Source organism: Lacerta agilis, chromosome 7, assembly GCF_009819535.1.
Source record: "Lacerta agilis isolate rLacAgi1 chromosome 7, rLacAgi1.pri, whole genome shotgun sequence".
In the NCBI taxonomy this organism is placed as follows: Eukaryota; Metazoa; Chordata; class Lepidosauria; order Squamata; family Lacertidae; genus Lacerta; species Lacerta agilis.
This window is the reverse complement of record NC_046318.1, coordinates 49586038-49604813: the sequence shown is the minus strand read 5'-3', so window position 1 is coordinate 49604813 and position 18776 is coordinate 49586038. Positions and strand designations below refer to the sequence as shown.

General features: G+C 40.2%; 1 protein-coding gene across 1 annotated transcript; it reads left to right on the top strand.

The window, feature by feature from the left end:
* Positions 1-9671: 9671 nt before the first annotated feature.
* LOC117049382 (transmembrane protein 68-like) lies at positions 9672-16226 on the top strand. Its single transcript, XM_033154048.1, has 6 exons — positions 9672-10008; positions 10471-10635; positions 11918-12108; positions 13104-13164; positions 14477-14616; positions 15782-16226. The coding sequence occupies exons 1-6, from the start codon at positions 9729-9731 to the stop codon at positions 15884-15886; spliced, it is 942 nt and encodes a 313-aa protein (XP_033009939.1). The 5' UTR covers positions 9672-9728; the 3' UTR covers positions 15887-16226.
* The last annotated feature ends 2550 nt before the right edge of the window (positions 16227-18776 follow it).

Sequence of the window (18776 nt, the reverse complement as noted above, 5' to 3'; positions counted from 1 at the left end):
AGACCTCCCCAACGCAGCGCTCTCTCTCCACACCAGCGATGAGCCCAGTCTGATGTGATACTGGGACCAAGCTTCCCTTGAAACTAGCTCCAAAAAGACTATAATGGTAAATATTTGGATTAGATTGCCATCCGGGTTCCCCACCCCCCAAAAAAGGGAGAGACCAGGGTGAATTTGGAGCATGTGAAGGGCTCCCACTCCATAGAACTTTATAAAGACTAGAAGACACAACAAAGGCAAGAGTGAAAAAGACATTTATTGACAATACTAAAGGGAAGAGTGCTCCGTGTTGGTGTTAACATAAAAGTTTGAATTGGATATAAGATGGCGGAGGGATGTGTGGCTAAAGGTATATTGCAAGAACATCGTATAGAGAAGATCGGGACAATAATTCTTTAGTGAGAGTGTGATGTTAGTGAAGTCATCAACGGGTCAAGATAAGCATAAAAAAGTCTTTTAAGACCCCTCCTGCTCCTAGTTCTGAGAGAAATTGTAAAGAATTGTTAAAAATACAAGAGACATTGCACACACCTTTGTAAACCAAGAAAAAAAACCACATTGAAGTAAAAATGCCCAAACTGCTCTTTTCCTGCCTATGTTGTGCAACAGCGACATCTACCGGGGAAAATAAGAACTGCAATTAAATACTGACCCTTCCTATATTAGCTTGGAATTTTGTGATCTACTTACTTGGCTTCCATAGCTTCCAGAATAAACTCTATCCATGTTTGCATCTGACCTTCAAAAGTATGACTTATGAAAGCATGACACTCATCGGGAGAAGACATAATTATGCTTGAACTTTATTGAATGGAGAAATTGACGGTATTTTGACCATACAAGCTGACTGAGTTCCCTTTCTTTCTTTCTTTCTTTCTTCTTCTCCTTCTTCCTTCCCCCCTTTTTTTTCTTCCCCCACCTCCCCTTTTTATTTTTATCATTGTCACAATTTCATTCTTTTTTATTTTTATCTCTGCTTATTTTATTTTGATCTTTAAATCATTTAAATTGCAGACTGAAAGGCTTATCACAAGAATTAAGATCTTTAGTCAAAATTTGGTTGGCATTAGTAGACTTTAGCTGATCTTAGTGAAATTGACCATAATGTCACATAAAAAATGTACAGCTTCATCATCAAAAAATTGGAGAGGCTCTGTGGTAGATTTTGACTCTACAATGGATCTTAAAGAACTGATGTGGGGACTGAGAAAAGATATACAACAATTAAAAAATGATTTTAAAAAATAAATTAATGAGAATAACAAAAAGAATGAAGAACAATTAAAAAAAATAGAAAGAAAATTGGACCAGAATGTTAAGGTAACGGAGACTTTATCAGAACAGGTAAAGGATATGGTCCAAAAAAACTTAGAACTTACTACAATAGTTCAAGAATTAAAGGGAAAGACTCATAGTCTTGAAGGAGCTGATTAAAAAGGGGCTCGAGAAGGAAGGGAAAATAAGGGAGAGATAAATAAAATTGAAAAGGAGGTCAAAGATTTAAAATCTGAGCAGGAATCCATTTTGGATTCTATGGCTATTCTTCAAATACAGAAAAAAAGTTAAATGGATTCATCTGAGGTGAATTGTTGAGGAAGCTGATGAGAAACTTGGGGGGGAAATTATTCCAGAAATAGCAAAATGGATGGAAATGGAAAAAATAGAGTTAGCATCAAATATAGAAACAATATATAGAACAAACTCTAAAATAGCAAAAGAGAAGAAATGGCCAGCTGACTGTCTGGTTTCCATAAGATCAATGGCAATCAGGAACAAAATTCTGCAAATAAGTAATAGGGAAAAAATTGAAATTAACGGCAAAGAAATATTTATATATAAAATTATTCCATATCTATTACTTCAGAAACGAGAGGTCTTTAAACCGCTGGTAGATGACTTTAAAAAAGAGGTATAAAGTATAAATGGTAATATCCTGAAGGAATATCTTTCCACCACAAGGGCACGATGAAAAACTGCAAATCTGGTGCAGGTGTGGAAAAAATTCTGAAAATTTATCGGAATACGTTAGGACACAAAAAACACACTCGGACAGGTTCGGCTGAAGTAGTAGGGGAGGATAAATCTGATTTAAAAACTTGACCTGGAATTACCCATAAAGGATGAAAGATATTGTATTCTTTAGTTTAAGTAAAAGTATTTTAGTTTTATGCAATATTTTTATAAATATATTTGAATAAGTATAAGGATGTGAAATATGAAGAAAAAGGGAAACTGGAAAAACAAACAAAACAAAGTCACTAAAAAATAGATGGAAGTTATTTAAAACAAATGTTGCTAAAAATGAATGTGACACAAACATGTGGAGTATTTGTTGGATTAACTCTTGTAAAATGAATACATGTAAACCAGCTTAATAGAAGAAGTGTCAGTGTCTATACAGCTTTTTCTTTATAATGAAATATTGCTGGTGGAGAGTGCATTGGGAAGTCAGTTATATACATATAATGTTAGTAACCTGGTTCGTTCTTTGAAAGGGACGGTTAAAAGAAATTTGATAATATTAGAATATATAATATTATTACTTATCTTTATTTGTCTATGGAAACTTTGAGTTTATTTGTGAAGATCGTATTATGAAGACTACAAAAATTATGTATCTTATTATAAGTTTGTGTGTTTGTATGTCTGATCATTGGTGGGGTTTGATTGGGTATGCATGTTGTCAATGTCTTTATGAAAATCAATAAAAAAGGAGAGAAAAAAGAAGATGCTAAAATTATCCATAATTAAAAGGCCAGAAGCATACTTGTTGGGTCTATTAAATCAAGAAATACCACAGAGAAATAAAAAATTATTTCTATACACAAGTACAGCAGCAAGAATGATAATAGCTAAGAATTGGAAATCACAAAAGACCCCAAAAAAGGAAGACTGAATTAATAAATTGAATGAATATTTAACCTTGGCTAAAATAAATTAACAGCAGCAATACGTAATCAGTCCAACCAAAAGTTAAGAAATGAATGGAAATATTATGATGATTATTTGGCAAAATACTGCTCAAAAAATAATATGCTCATGTGCCTAGATTAAAATGTGAAGTATATAAGGTATAAAAAGTAGTGTTTAAAGGAACATAAATAGATATAGAAGGGAAGAAAAGGAGAAGAGGAAATAAGGAACGCAGGTTAGTAACAATACAAAGGTGAAAGGAAATTGAGATGGGGTGGAGGGAAGTGGGAAGGGTGATGGGATAAGGGTGGATGAAGATTTGTTTATGTATATTTTCTATTTCTTCTCAGATATGAGATATATGAATATGGATGTAAAGATGGATTGTAATGAATGAAGAATGGAAAAACAACAACAAAAGACAACAACAGTTAAGCCCTGCTGAACCTCCTCTTCAGTAGGTCCTGATATCATGATATCATCAATATAACGCGCCATAAACAAGGTAGAGTTCAGTATAACTTCCTTTAAGTCCCTAGCCCCATGGCACAGGGTGGGGCTGTGCACATACGCTTGTGGTAAAACCTGGAAGGTGTACTGCCTGCCTTCCCAGGTGAATGCAAATTGATCCTGGGATTCGGGGGCAATTGCCATTGAGAAGAATGCATTAGCCAGATCAATTACGGCATGCCATGTGCCGGCATTTTTCTCCATTTGTTCCAATAAAGTTACTTTGAAGTTGCAGGGGGTTCGCAGCAGAAAAACCCCCGCGTCCAGAAGCCATAAATCTCGAATCATATGGCGTCCAGCAGGCTTCTGTTGTGCAGTTTAAATTCCTTTTGATTTCAGCAGAGTTGAAAACGCAGCTCTTCTTTGGAAGCAAAAACCTGCTGCAAAGCGTCTAAAGAAAAACAGTCTGCCACAAAGTCAGAATGACTCTTGCTTCTTTCAGCAAAGCATTCTTTATTACAGCAGATCATAAATCACACATATACCGGGAGAGAGAGCAGACATTCTCTGAACGGCCATGAAACAGCAATGGATACAACGTCATTTCCCCTTGTGGGCTGGATGCAACTTGGAGCTGAGTGTAACCCTTTCAGCTCACTCCTCATAGTTACTACGTCTGGCACAGCTACAGCCAGTGGCGGGGCATACTTATTTAATTGCCGATAGTCAACTGTCATCCTCCATGTGCCATCCGGCTTTTTCAGTGGCCATACTGGAGAATTGAAAGGTGAGACCGCTGGTCTTAAAACTCCCACTTCCAGCAATCCCCAAATTGTTTGTGATATTTCTTTATGCCCCCCCCCCCAGCAGCCGGTATTACTTTACATATACCACATTGCAAGGTGGTGGTATTTTTAATGGGGTCCACTTTGCTCTCCCCACCATTATGGCTCGAACCCCAAAACAGAACCGGCCCCATGGGGTTTGAAATTCTCTCCCTCTCAATAAATCAATTCCAATGACATACTCAGGTACATGAGAGACTAGCACAGTTGCCCGAAAGGGTCTAGACTTTCCCAAAGCCAGGCATATGTTCACCTGAGTAGTACACTCTTCCCCATCTCCATAGGCACTGATATATACTGTGGCCCCCTTGTGTTTTTCAGGGTTGCAATGTATGAGGGTTACCTCTGCCCCAGTATCCATGAGGGCCATTACATGCTGCACATTTGTTCGAGACCAATATATGGTCAGGAGTATGTGAGGGCACTGATCTCTGGGGATGGCTGCCTTTATTTGCCTTACTTCTGGAGCCTTGCCACCCCCTTAATCCATGGGCTGAGGTATCTCCCACTCCTGGGCCCCCCTCCAAGGGGGATAGAATGCCTTCTCCGGTGGGGCGGTTGGGACTGCTCCCCTTACTTGAGGATTGATGTCGGTCTCCCTGCAACTATCAGCACACCTCTGCTTCCACATTTTATATATTTCAGCTGTTGCAATACGGTCAATGTCCACTTTGGGCACTCCTTCCTTGAGAAGCTCCATAAACATTTGCCTCCGTGTCACCTTATTAGCTGGCTTCTTGGCTTGCCTAGACTTGACTTGTTGAAATTTCCACCCCTCCCTTGCTGCATGTGCCCAGGGTTTGGTAACATTTTCTCTGTGGACCTCTCCTAGTTGACTTAACAACACAACCACCTCCCCCACTGCTATTCCCTGTGCAGGTCCAAGCAATGCTAACAGGGGACCTCGCATGTGGGGAGGGGCGCCATTCATTACATGTGCTCTCATTCCTGCAGTAAAACACTGAACATCAGGCCCTGCAAACCCTTGCAAGTAAAGTCGAGTCTGCATAGCCATCCCTCGCAAATGCTCTTCTGCTTCATCAACTGTATGCTGTAGGGGCATCTGTTCCTCTCAGTCCATTGTGGCAGGGTATCCAGTCCAGACTGCATGCACAACCCACTCAAACAGAGATGCAGCAGCACCAGGGTTAGGGGTACGTAGGTATTGGTTAATCATTGTATCCCTGGTCATTGTGCCCAATTTAATTAATTCACCTGCAGTGAAGTAAAGACAGCTAGCTCCTTGGTCCCACAGTCTCACCAACCATTGACTCAATCTTTCCCCTGGATTCTGCCTATTATTTCTTGCTACGTCAGCTAACTCCTGCTGCGTGTAGTCTCTAACAATCCTAGTCGTTTGAGTAACCTGTGGGTTACCAGGTGGTCCTTTGCTCTTATTAGTAATCAGTGGCCGTGTCACAGCCACCTATGTGCTTTCATCCCTTTCCACATCCTCAGTCCATTCACATTCGCAATCATCATCTGAATCCCAGATATTCCCATCCCAAGTCTCAGGGTTGCAATCCCTAGAGGCAACCAAAGCCTGTACTTTATGTTGGCTGGGGATAATCCCTTTTCTCGCCTGCTGGCGATGTTTTAATTTAGCAAACCAAATGGCCATAGTAGTGGCCCGTCCTTCTGCTACATCCCCTCTTCCTCTGGCACATTCCAGCACTTTCCTTAGAAGCCTGCTGATCCTTCAAAACAGCCATCTCCTCCATTTGCTGACACATCCTCCCTTGAGTGGCCTCCAACTGTTCCCAAACCTCACGGAGAGCAGTAAGCAGGACCCATCCAAACCCAGTCACTGCCCTCTGCCCCCATCTACTCCTGCCAGTTGCAAACACTTGTGGACAGCATCAGGAATAGGACCTCCAAATTCTTCCAGCTCAGAGTCCCAAGAAACCGGTGGCATCAGCCGGTTCAACATTCAAGCCACTGGCCCCCAGACACTAGTGCTGGGCCAGCCAGGAACATAGCTCTTGCCAGCACTTTGTTCAGTGGTTCCCCACTTCCACCAGAACATTGTCCTGATACCCTGCTCACAGCACCAGATTGTTCTGCCAAATGCAGTGCTTCTTTTCAAGGATATCAGGGCAAATAAACAAAGCAGGTGGAAGATGAACCAAAGTACCTTTATTGAAGAAAACAAAGCATACATACCCAAATCAACATGTCCCCAATCCGCTCCCAGGAGCCCCTCAAATGGGTAGCAAGGACCCACAAACAGACTCACAGTACCCTCACCCTGGGTCCATGACTAGGCGCCCTCTCCCATCCCAAATGCCTGCCGTTTCTAGAGAGCTTGATCTTAATTCGCATCATCTGTGGTGAAACATCCAAGCTCTCTTTCCTTAAAGAAACATCCACACAGAAGCTGAGTTTGAGGTGCAGCTCGCATATGGGTAGAACTCTAAGACATGCCACACTATCTCCTGGTGACAATATCTTCTGGATTGTTTCCCATAAATCTTATTACAAAGGAATTTCAGAAATAGACTGGAAAGGGAAATTGCTGAATTGCAACTAATTACCAAACTTAAAACCATGGAGAGACCTGGTCTGAACAAAGACATTGGATTCTTATCTCATTATACATGACAAAGCTATTTTTAGCCATCTCACCCTTTGCTTTTTCCTGTAAGATGAGATGGTTGGACAGTGCTCTCGAAGTTGCAGACGTTAACAGTCGTCAACAGGTTTTCCACACCTATCAGCCAATCACCCATTCCCACTACCCTTCTGAGTAATACCCCTCCCCACTCTCTCTCTCTCTCTATAAGGGTCTGGTGACATCTGTTCCAGTGTATCTGAAGAAGTGTGCATGCACACGAAAGCTCATACCAAGAGCAAACTTAGTTGGTCTCTAAGGTGCTACTGGAAGAATTTTTTTTATTTTTTATTTTTTTTAGAGTAGGATTGATTACTGAGGATGATTACTTGAGATTCAGTATTCAAACCTAGTAGGTGTTAAACCTAGTAGGTGTTAATGATCCTGAAGTTGAGGCTCCAGTACTTTGGCCACCTCATGAGAAGAGAAGACTCCCTAGAAAAGACCCTGATGTTGGGATAGATGGAGGGCACAAGGAGAAGGGGGTGACAGAGGATGAGATGGTTGGACAGTGTTCTCGAAGCTACTAACATGAGTTTGGCCAAACTGTGAGAGGCAGTGAAGGATAGGCGTGCCTGGCGTGCTCTGGTCCATGGGGTCACGAAGAGTCGGATACGACTGAACAACAACAACAGGTGTTAATGAAATCCACATATGCATGCTGCTGTAGAATTAAATGACAGGTCCAATGGAAGAGCTTTTACAGCGCTAGGATTCAAGATCGTAAGCGTAACATGTTATTATGGTTTACGTATTGCAGCATTATCTATTATATGCATATTTTTCAGAATTCCTACCTTTACTCCTTAGTCACTAATTTGTTTTCTGTGACCCAATATGTTATTGTGCAATATGACTTTTATTGTAGATGTGATCGCATAAGTTACCCTTAATTACAAATGGCCACAATTTCTAAGTAGCAGGCACTCTAAGCCTTCCCTCTTTTTCATAATGCTTCCTTTCTTCATACAGATGGCACGCCCATCACAGCCACTTTAAACTGCCACATAAAGGGGCATGTCTCCATAAGGATGGAGATTAGCCAATGAAAAAGTGCACCAGACAAGACTTCTGCTGCTCCCGGAGAGAGGTGACTGAATTAAAGGCAATTTAGACTTACCAGGAATGTAAGTAAAAGTTTTTGTTCATAGAATCATAAAGCGTAGGGTTGGAAGGTGCTCCAAGGGTCATCTAGTCCTTCAAGTTTACTTTGAGGCATCCTGCCTATGTTGGATAAAAAATTGGATTTTGTTGAAAAACAGAAAATTTTTAAACTTAGAAGGACATGATAAACAGTTTGGGTGACACACCTGCCTATGGTACAGAAAAGCAAAAATATATAAAACTTTTACAAATTACGTAATTAGAAAAAACCTATTTAGAGTATGGAAAAAGTATAAAAACTTACTGGAAAGAAAAACACCACTGTGGATATCTCCAGTAGAAACTAAGACCAGGAAAAGAACAAATATGGATAAGCATTGGTTAACTTACATTGAAATTTTAGAGTGACCTTACAGGACAGGAGCCAAAACTGAGAAATCTCTAGGAATTAAGAAATCTGGTTAGAGATTGGCTACAGGTACATCAGATTAATGAACTGTTTAAAATTGATAGGAAAAATGGCTATGCAGAACAAAAGTATCAGTTTATCAAAGACCTATTAGATGCAAATATAAAAGTGTTATAAAAAATATACAAACAGCTGTTGAAGTGGGAAACTAAAGATGAATTTGTGAAATCGAGCATGAATAAGTGGGCATAAAATGTGGGTCACAATATTGATTATAAATTATGGGAAAAGTTGTGGAAAATTAATATGATTTTTACAGCATGTTATGCAGTAAAAGAAAATAAGATGAAAATGGTCCAGAGATAATTTAATACCCACCAGATTGGCAAAAATGTCTGAAAAAAGAAAAAGGTATATGTTACAAGGGAACTTGGGGGATTTTTATTCACATGTGGTGGTCCTGTAAAATGATTAAGGAATATTAAGAAACTATATGTAATGAATTTTCAGAGATACTTAAAAAAAACTTTTCCCCAAACACTTGAGATTTTCCTCTTGGGGATGGTAATAACAGAGGTCCCAAAAAACTAAAGAGTTTACTACCTTATGCCACTACTACAGCTAGAACTTTATAGGCACAAAGGTGGAGAACAAGTATAGTACCCACTAAGGAAGAATGGTAGTGTAAATTGTTTGAATATTCTGAACTGGCTTGTCTGACGAACAGGAAAAGAGAAAATGGAGATAAGGAATATAAGGAGGAAGGGATGTTTATTGAGTATTTCAAGAACCAGTACAGACAAATACATAGCTTAGCAGGCTTCATGTAAATTCAGTAGAGTTGAAATAGATAAAGTACCAAACAGATAAGAAATAGAATGGTTAGAAACATGTGGATTATGCAGAGTAGTAGAAAAGCAAAAGGAACCAGGAAAAGTGTGAAAGGGAAGTCACATGGTATAAGTAGATATGCTGTATTTGGTATGGTTGTAAGTGGGACGGGGTGGGGGATAGGGTTAAAAATACTCCCTGTTCCCTTTTTTGAAAATGCAAAAACAAACAAGAAAACCCTTCAGCAGTGGAATGAAACCAGCTTGCTTTAAAGCGATAAATGATGGAGTCATATATTTGTAATTTTGTAAATATCCATGATGGACATTGGAAAAACAATACGGCAACTTGGCAAGTTACAGTGGGGAAAACCAGGAAAATATTAGATAGCATGCGATTTTCATGTAATCATGAATGCTTCTGGGATGGCAGATCAAACCAATGAACATACTGCATTTTCTATTTTCCAGGTAAACAGTGGAGGAAATAGCATCACAACTGAAGAAAATTTGACTTCATATATTTATTTCATTGGCGTACACTTGGTGCTTCAGATCAGGAAACAATGAGCTGGTTTACTCAAATGCTGCAGAACTTGATAAGTTTTCCTTATTTAGAAGAATACCTGAGCTCAGTGGTTCACCCTTGGTGGTTTCGAAAGCTTCTGGTTTTGCATTGTTCATTAATGATAGATATATATGTGGCTGGCTGTGCTTGCTCATTTTTGCTATATGTTTACATGAAGATGAATAAGCACCAAGAAACTGGCTATGAAAGCAAAATTTGGGAAAAGCCAAGGAGATTTTTTGCTCATATTGCAGATATATATGGAAAGATATGGCATGGTGAGTAAATGATTCTTTCATAGCAATAATTCTTTCTTATGAGTCAATATAATTTCATAGGACTGAGGATCAGAATTTCAGGCTTGAAGCACTGGAACAATAGTTGCCACAGTGAATGAGGACTGGACCTCTGAACCCACCCCAGAGTCACAACAGCTACAAGTTTGGATTGGCTATATAAGGATCACAGCAAAGGCATGGCCATTTATTTGCATGTCAATATCCCGACCCCTCCCGTGGTGAAATAAAGACACAGGACTCAACAAGTAAGGTTAATGGGCATGAAAAGGCCACAACTTTATTGGTTACGGATGTTGAGCGGTATTGGCTTAGGCATTGGAACTAACCGACTATATCTGAATCTTTTACCTGATCTTAAATTTCTATTTTTTTCCTGAACCACATTGTTTTCCTCCAATAATGGTTGTGATATTTCTTTGCTGCATTTTGTATTATTTTCAGGTTATGAACTTATTGGCATGGAACATATCCCTAAAGGACCAGGGATTATTATTTATCATCATGCAGTTGCTCCTCTTGGCTATACGTTACTTTTGGCTAGATATTTTTTAGAGACGGGGAGACTGGTACATTCAGTAATTCATCATGTTGGCTATTGGATACCAGGTAAATTATTTAAATTTAAATCATGCTTTTTGACATAAAACATGTAAAATATGACATAAAACAATGCTATACAATATAAAACTATATCAGGAAAGCAGTTAAAAGCAACTGATAAATAAAACAGCAGCAACAGGTGAAATAGTTTAGCTAGCGCAGATGTAGGTACTTTCTCACCAAGTCTTTGCTAGTAAAAGAGAGCAAATGCAGGATGAATAATTATTTCCAATTCACAACTGAGTCCGCAGAAATGGTCTCCATGAAGAAATGCTGTTTTTTTCTGTCTACATTCTTCCTCAGAGAGCTTAAAACTGAGGGAATCTGGATAGTGTGTCATCTAATTCCTATGCTATGACTGTAAGCTCTCATGTAATAATTGCTGCTCACGTCAATGCCAGAATAGGACAAGGCGTAGGATTTGGGGTCTCTAAATTGATGATTTCCTCAAGTACAAAGTGTTTTGCAAAGTTCAGTCATTAATAAAGATAGGATATTCCTTACTTGAAGGAACAACGCAAAGTATGGGATTCTGCTTGGGAGCACCTGTACTAGCAAACCACTTGTGCAAAATCCTCTGTATTCAAACACCACTGGGTGGCAGCTGGGATGGGGTGGGAGCTACGGCTAAGGAAAAGGGCAGAAGCCCAGGTGAAGCTCTATGGCTTTCATTGCAAGTCCAACCTATCACCAAATCTGCATACAGATCCAGAAAACATGGCCCCAGCCAAACACATGGTCAACCAAGCATTCCCACACACAGTTTTATGCCCCCATGTGACACTGCAAACAAACACATGTGGCACCCTTGCTGTAGTTTTCATGGTCCACCACTGCCACTCCCCCCACATCATCTTCCTCTGCATGCACAGAGCAGCCACACCAGGAAACTATGACATCACAGAAAGGTCATTTAAATAAGGAAGGAAGGACAGAGCCCAAAGAGGTCCAGTAGCACAGAGTGCTGTTTGCAGTTTTTCTACTAGGTTAATTAATGCAGCATACAATCTCCACCCTTGTATCTGTGGACCAATCTCTGCTGGTGGAGGCAGTTTTCCATCAGCATAGTCTCCTCTGTGCCATGTGTGTATCTCTCTCTCTCTCCCTCTCTCTCTGTGCGTGTGTCTACTGTGTTTTGTCATAATGCAAATTTGAAGGCCATTCTGTTGTACTACAGACTTCAATTGAGGAACACATGTCTAAAAAGGTGGCCAGCTCAGCACTCAACCCCACTCAATGTGCTTCCCCCCAAAAAATGCATTCTTCTATTTGGGGCTTATTTTTTCAGGGCTGCAGATGTTTTATTATGTGATCGGGTTGAAATCTTACAAGAAAGCTGAAATTGTGGAAATTCTGAAGAAAGGCCATTTAATGGGCATTTCACCTGGTGGAGCTAGAGAAGCAATGTATGGTCATGATTACTGCTTAATATGGGGTAAACGCACAGGATTTGCTCAGGCAGCTTTGGAGGCAAAAGTGGTGAGTGATTTTTGTGCACTTTGCATTGTCTTTGCAATTATCCTGGCTGAGGATGGCAAATATCCTGTTTGGGGGTCAAATGATATCTGGAGTGTCACAGCTTTCCCCACCCCTGCTTTACAACAAACCTACTGAAATTGGTGACATTTAAAGAAAACTTGCATTTCCCTTTTATATATATAAAATTATTATTAAAATACTCATTTTACAGCCTTAAGATATCAGTGAATTCCCTTCTCCTTCCATGGTTCATTTTACATATGATGAATCCTTGCATATTTTACAAAAACTATACCATTCAGTATTCCATTATTGCATCCATCAAAACTTATTTACACTGTTGAATTTACCTTAATGCGTTTACAGCTGTACACAATTATTTTTTTACATAAATTCAATAAGCATTTTCCAATCTTATAGGATTATAATCCTCTCATCATCTATTTCAAGACTTTTCTCATAATATGTCTGGAGCACTCAGTATTTGATATTTCTAGAATAAAAAAGAACCCAACAATCTCCTGGAAATGTATTCTTCTTAGCACATGGGGATTTAACCTTGAAAGCATGATCAATAGCTTGATGTTCCTCCTGCTTCTGAGTCTCAAGCAGATTTGCATGTGCCTCAGTTATTCTATCCCTTATTGCTTCATCAGATTGCCCCCAAACTCCAAAAAGCAGCGGCCGGTTTGCTGAACCTGTCTTCCTTTCCACCTCAGGCCAAACCAGGAAATCCTTTTTTCTTTCCTTTTTTTCTTCAATTCCTGAAAATCTGGAGGACAGCTTCTGAAGTTTCTTCTTCTGAGATATTTGAATAGATGTGTCAAGAATTTTAAAGCCAATTACATTATCATTTATGAGTTGCTTCTCATTATAATCCCAGATGTGAAGGATTCTTCATAGTCCATAACAAAAAAGGGCGGAATGGTTGGGACAAAATAATTATCCAGTCCTCACCTTTCTTTTCATTTCTGTTTCATCTTTTATTCTTTTAGCCCATCATCCCTATTTTTACACAAAACAGTTGTGAAGCATACAGGACCATTGGAAAGACAAGTAAGTTAAATACCTTGGTTGATCAAGCGATTTCAGTCAATATACATTTTAAAAATATAGAATGATATTTTTAAAAGAATATCTATTTACTACTCATTTATAGAGTTCACTCCATGTATACTTATCTGCAAAAGCCGTGCTGCCTGCCTCAGTACTGAATGAACATGCCCTTGCTTAGTTTTCTATTAGATTTAACAGAAAGCTATAATCAATAAGGGACACAGGTGGTGCTGTGGTCTAAACCACAGAGCCTAGGGCTTGCCGATCAGAAGGTCAGCAGTTCAGATCCCTGCGACCGGGTGAGCTCCCGTTGCTTGGTCCCAGCTCCTGCCAACCTAGCAGTTTGAAAGCACATCAAAATGCAAGTAGATAAATAGGTACCGCTCTGGCAGGAAGGTAAATGGCGTTTCCGTGCACTGCTCTGGTTTGCCAGAAGCAGCTTAGTCATGCTGGCCACATAACCTGGAAGCTGTCTGCGGACAAACGTTGGCTCCCTTGGCCAGTAAAGCGAAATGAGCGCCACAACCCCAGAGTCATTCGCGACTGGACTTAATGGCCAGGGGTCCCTTTACCTTTATAATCGATAAATGTGGGAGCCACCCTAACATGGAGGGGAACTGAACAGGAAACAAACCATATTCTGCAGTCTATCGTAGCTACAAAACTTACGAATCTGATTGCAAAGAGCTGAGAAAAGCTAACAATATGTTGTACAGTGGTACCTCCGGTTACATACCCGATCTGCTCCGGGTGCTGTTTGGACCCCGGAAAGTACATAACCCGAGCGTCCATTTTGCTCATGTGCAAAGCGCGACATCGCACTTCTGTGCATGTGCGAACCGCGCGGACATGTGCAGAAGCGTCCACATGGCAAAATTCACTTCGGGGTATGCAGGGTTCGTAACCCCAAAGAACGCAAACTGAAGCGGATGTAACCCGAGGTACCACTGTACAGTCATACCTCTAGATACGATCGCTGCAGGTTCCGAATGAGCCGAACCCGGAAGTACTGGAACGAGTTACTTCCGGGTTCGGCGGTTCGTGCATGCGCAGACGCGCCGAATCGCGACCCATGCATGCGCAGAAGCGGCACAGCGGGTTGCATTCTGCTCAGGATGTGAACGGGCCAACGGAACAGATCCTGTTTGCATCCAGAAGTATCACTGTATCTCTCTTCCCAAGCTCTCATATCATTTAACTCTTCCTCTCTGGGATGTATTTATTGCAATTGTCAAACACTGAGAATGTCAACCAATTTCAAATTTGATATGGTGTCTCTTTCCTTCAGAATCTTCTTCCATTTCATTCACAGGGTTGACACAATGGCTGTTCGATAAAACTCGATGTATGTACCTTCTCATTTATGGAGGGTTTCCAGTGAAATTGAGGACATTTATTGGAGAACCCATCCCATATGATCCAAATATAACAGCTGTAGAGCTGGCTGAAAAAGTAAGTTAACTCTAAACTTGGAAGTTTAAATGAGAATATTTCTTTTTCTCTTGGTTTTTCTTTCTTTCAGCTCTAAATAGTATTGTACATATTGATTTCCTCGTTCTATCTGACCAGATATAGGGTTCATTATATATATTTCTGTGCATTATGCCCACCACTCAATTTCCCCTCTCCTTAACTTGTTGAGACAAATTACCGTAAAGGGGAAAAATTATGCGGCACAAAGAGAGATCTGCTCATGTAATGGGAATTCTTCCCACTATGTTAGGGTTGATTATACAAAATACATTCTGGATGTTTATATCAATAATCAAATAATAGATCTTATTCTAATTGCTACTGATGAAAATTTTGGTCAATCACATAAAAAGTTGTTGAGCTGAGCTTCTTTGGGGCCATTGGTCAACAGCCATGTTGTGCCCTCCCCAAACTGTCCACATGTGCGAAACAGAGCCCACGCCACCCAAGACAGAGCCCGAGCTGCCCCTCACCCACACAAAGGAAGACTTGGGAAGCTGACTCCCAAAGGGAGGGAGCATGTAGGGTCCTGATGGCTATTAGTAAGGGGCTGGAACATGGTTTAGTATGCCTGGTCCTTCTCCAAGCACTTTCTGCTTGTTTTCTTGCTCCATCAAGTTTCAGCTTTTGATTGCCTGTTTAAAGAGGCAGATAAGTAATTTTTTCCCCCTGCAAGGGGTTATGGCTTGGTTGTTGTGAGGTTCCATCCTTTTATTTTACATTGTAACAACCATGCAAGGTAACTACTGTGTACAAATCAGCCCAAGGCACATATGTTCGTTTCTCCGCCATTCTCCTACAGTGATCTTGGTAAACATAAAGAGAGTGGGGTGGATTCACTGAGAGATGATCTGATTCCTAGTAGGGGTTCCTCACCCTGGCTCCTCGGGCCCAACCCTCCATGTTAAAGAAGCCACTTTTGAGGGTTGAGAGACAAGGACTATCGTGCAACACACCTCAGTACACAAAGTCTTTTGCATATCACAGAAAGAAGTTACATATTGTGCTTCTATAGCTGGTATAAATGGGTTGCCTCTGGTTCTGATCCCTTTAGCTTTTTCCTCACAGATATTAATAACTGTGAATACCTATTTTGCAATACATTCCTATAACACAATGTATTCCACTCGTTTTCTTTCAACAGGCAAAGATTGCACTTAATAATCTTCGGGATAAACACCAAAAAAGGCCAGGAAATATATTAAGAGCTCTTTCAGAACGATTTGATAAGCCTTACAAAGCTGACTAGTCCATATAAAACAGTTGCAGTGTTTCCGACCAGATGTCTGTAATAGGAAGCATTAATAATTATGTTATTGAAGCTAAATTGATATAAACAGAATTGTGCTGGATTGGATATGAATTATTTGGAAGGGTCCCTAGTTTAATAGCTCAGCACCTGCTGTGTGTGCAGAAGGTCCTAGGTTTTCAAAGACGTACAAGCGCTTTCCTGCCCTATCCTGCAATACACCCAGAATTCCCCTTTTGGGGGAACTTGCATTAGTAGAGGCAGAATCAAAGAGTATAACGGGAAGGCGAGTGTTTAACTGAAACATGAAATAATATTACAAGTGAAAGAGTAAGGTCTATAAATCACCTGTATTAAAACAGTGGGGCTTCTTTTATGTTTATAGAAGGGTGCTCAAAGATTTGAGCCCTATAATGCAAATCCTTTTAAACTTATGGCAAGAAATGTAGAGAAAACAAAAATACAGCCAGAATTGGTGAAAAAAGTGACTGATCTAATGAAAACAGCCAACTCAGCTATGAATCTGGGTCTGGTGCCCGCCCCGTGGTCGCATCGCCAACCGTGTTGAACACCCTCTTATCAGATGTCAAATGGATGAACAGCTACACAACTTTCTGAAGACAACCCTGTATCAGGAAGTTTTTAACTGATGATTTTTCTGTGTTTTTATTATGCTGTATAGGTGCCGCTTGAATCTGAGACCCCCATGGTCTGCCCCAGAATGTAGCAATACTGTACTTGAGGAACAAGCATTTCCTAATCCTTAATTCTCCTCCTACAGGAGATCGTGATTCAACATGGCCCCACTTGTTTGTTGTAATAACAATCCAGGATATTCATGATTGTCCCAATACACCCATGCAAAATAAACACACTGACTTCATACATTATACACAGTACTGGATTTACGTATAAACTAAACAAGCTATAGCTTAGGGCCCCACTCTCTTGGGGAGCCCCAAAAAATTTAAAGGGAAAAAACCTGGATGTACTTTTCCAAAATATAAGATAAAAAACAAATAAAATAAAACCTGCATACAGTTAGAGCTTAATAATTATTTCACTATTAATATACTTCTTCTTAATTGTATTTCACTTCAACAATTACTTTGATAAAATACCAATTTTATTATGTGCAAATGGCTTTAGATACTTATTAGGTCCATAAATTACCACATAGCATATATTCAACATAAAAAAATAGCAGCAATTTGTTGTTGACCAAGGATAGCTAGACATATAAAGGGTCCCATTACCTTCAGTAGCTTAGGGCCTCATCAAACCTAAATCTGGCCCTGGTCATACAAACTGACTCAAATTTACCTATTTTCCTAGGTTGCAGTTATCTCCATGTAGGCACAGAATCATCTAATAAGTGGCCCTAAATGGCCCCATCAGCAGATGTCCTGCAAAAAGCTGTACGTAGAACTCTGTTCATTTGCTTCATCTAATGTCCTGGGGGTATTCTTAACACCACCACCACTGCCTGTCTGTTAATTTCAGGGAGAGGAGAGGATGGATAATTCTATTGGGCATCATGAAATGCTTGCACAGGTAGAATGACTGAAAGAGCACAGTACTGTATTGAATTCCACCCTATATCTTTTCATTAAATGGAACAGATAAATCACCACAAGGTGGAGTTCTAAGTACAGCTTTGTTTCCAGAAGGCCAGTGAAGAAACAGAAGTGAGGACCGACCACTGTGTGGCAAACTTGATGCATAGAAAACAGTCTATATAAGAAGAATCTGAAGAAGTGTGCATGCACACAAAAGCTCACACCAAGAACAAACTTAGTTGGTCTCTAAGGTGCTACTGGAAGGATTTTTTTAAAAAAAATTATTTTGTTTTGACTATGACAGACCAACACGGCTACCTACCTGTAACTAGTCTATATAAGAAATAGTTTGCAAAATGTGTAATGCATACATGCCTTGCTGTGTGTACACAATGCCAAATGCATGCATGTATGATTGTTGCATCTAACAATGTACAAGGAATTTTAATGTAGTCACTCCTACACAAGTTTTTTATGAATACTTTTGCTTCATTTTGTACTGTAACCTAAAAAAACCTGTTGTGATGCTACCTATAAAACCCATAGCTCAAATCTTTCCTTTTGTGGAGCAACTGCTAGGTCATCTTAGGGCAACCAGTATCTCTCTGTCCCCGTGCTGCTTCTTTGCAATGTGAGGTCAGTATTGTTAACCCATTTTAGAATGTGGTATGGAATTCAGAGGGTTATGTCTGTAAAGTGATTCAAGCACTTGTAAATACTTATTGTTGTAAGTCATATCTCATGTTGCGAACACTGTGGGTTACGAGTTTTCAGGTTGTGCTCCGCACTGAACCCGGAAGTACCGGAACGAGTTATTTCCAGGTTTCGGCGCTCGTGATGCGCAGAAGTGACCTGCGCGTGCACAGATGCGGCTCTGTGGGTTGCAAACGCGCCTCCCGCATGGATCACGTTTGCAACCCAAGTGTCCACTGTATTTAGCCTTATCTGAATTCATGTATAAATATGTCTACAAACATGACATGAAGGCTGGCAACATTAATCCCACTGTGTGGGAATCCCTTCCAGATGACCGCAGTGCCTGGAGAGAAACAGACAGTCAAATCATGTATCCACAGCTGTGACCAGAGGAGAAATTACTACTGGGAGGAACACAGAGAGAAGAAATGCCATGGTGCATCTGTAACAGAGAAGCAAGACACCTTCATCTTACCCAGCTGAAATAAAACATATCTCTCCTACAGCCACAGCAGGTGCTATATCTCTCCAACAGTTTGACTTTACCCCCGAAGACACACACTTTGACTGTCTCTCGAGACAGATAGTCTTAAAGGTAAAGGTGAAGGGACCCCTGACCATTAGGTCCAGTTGTG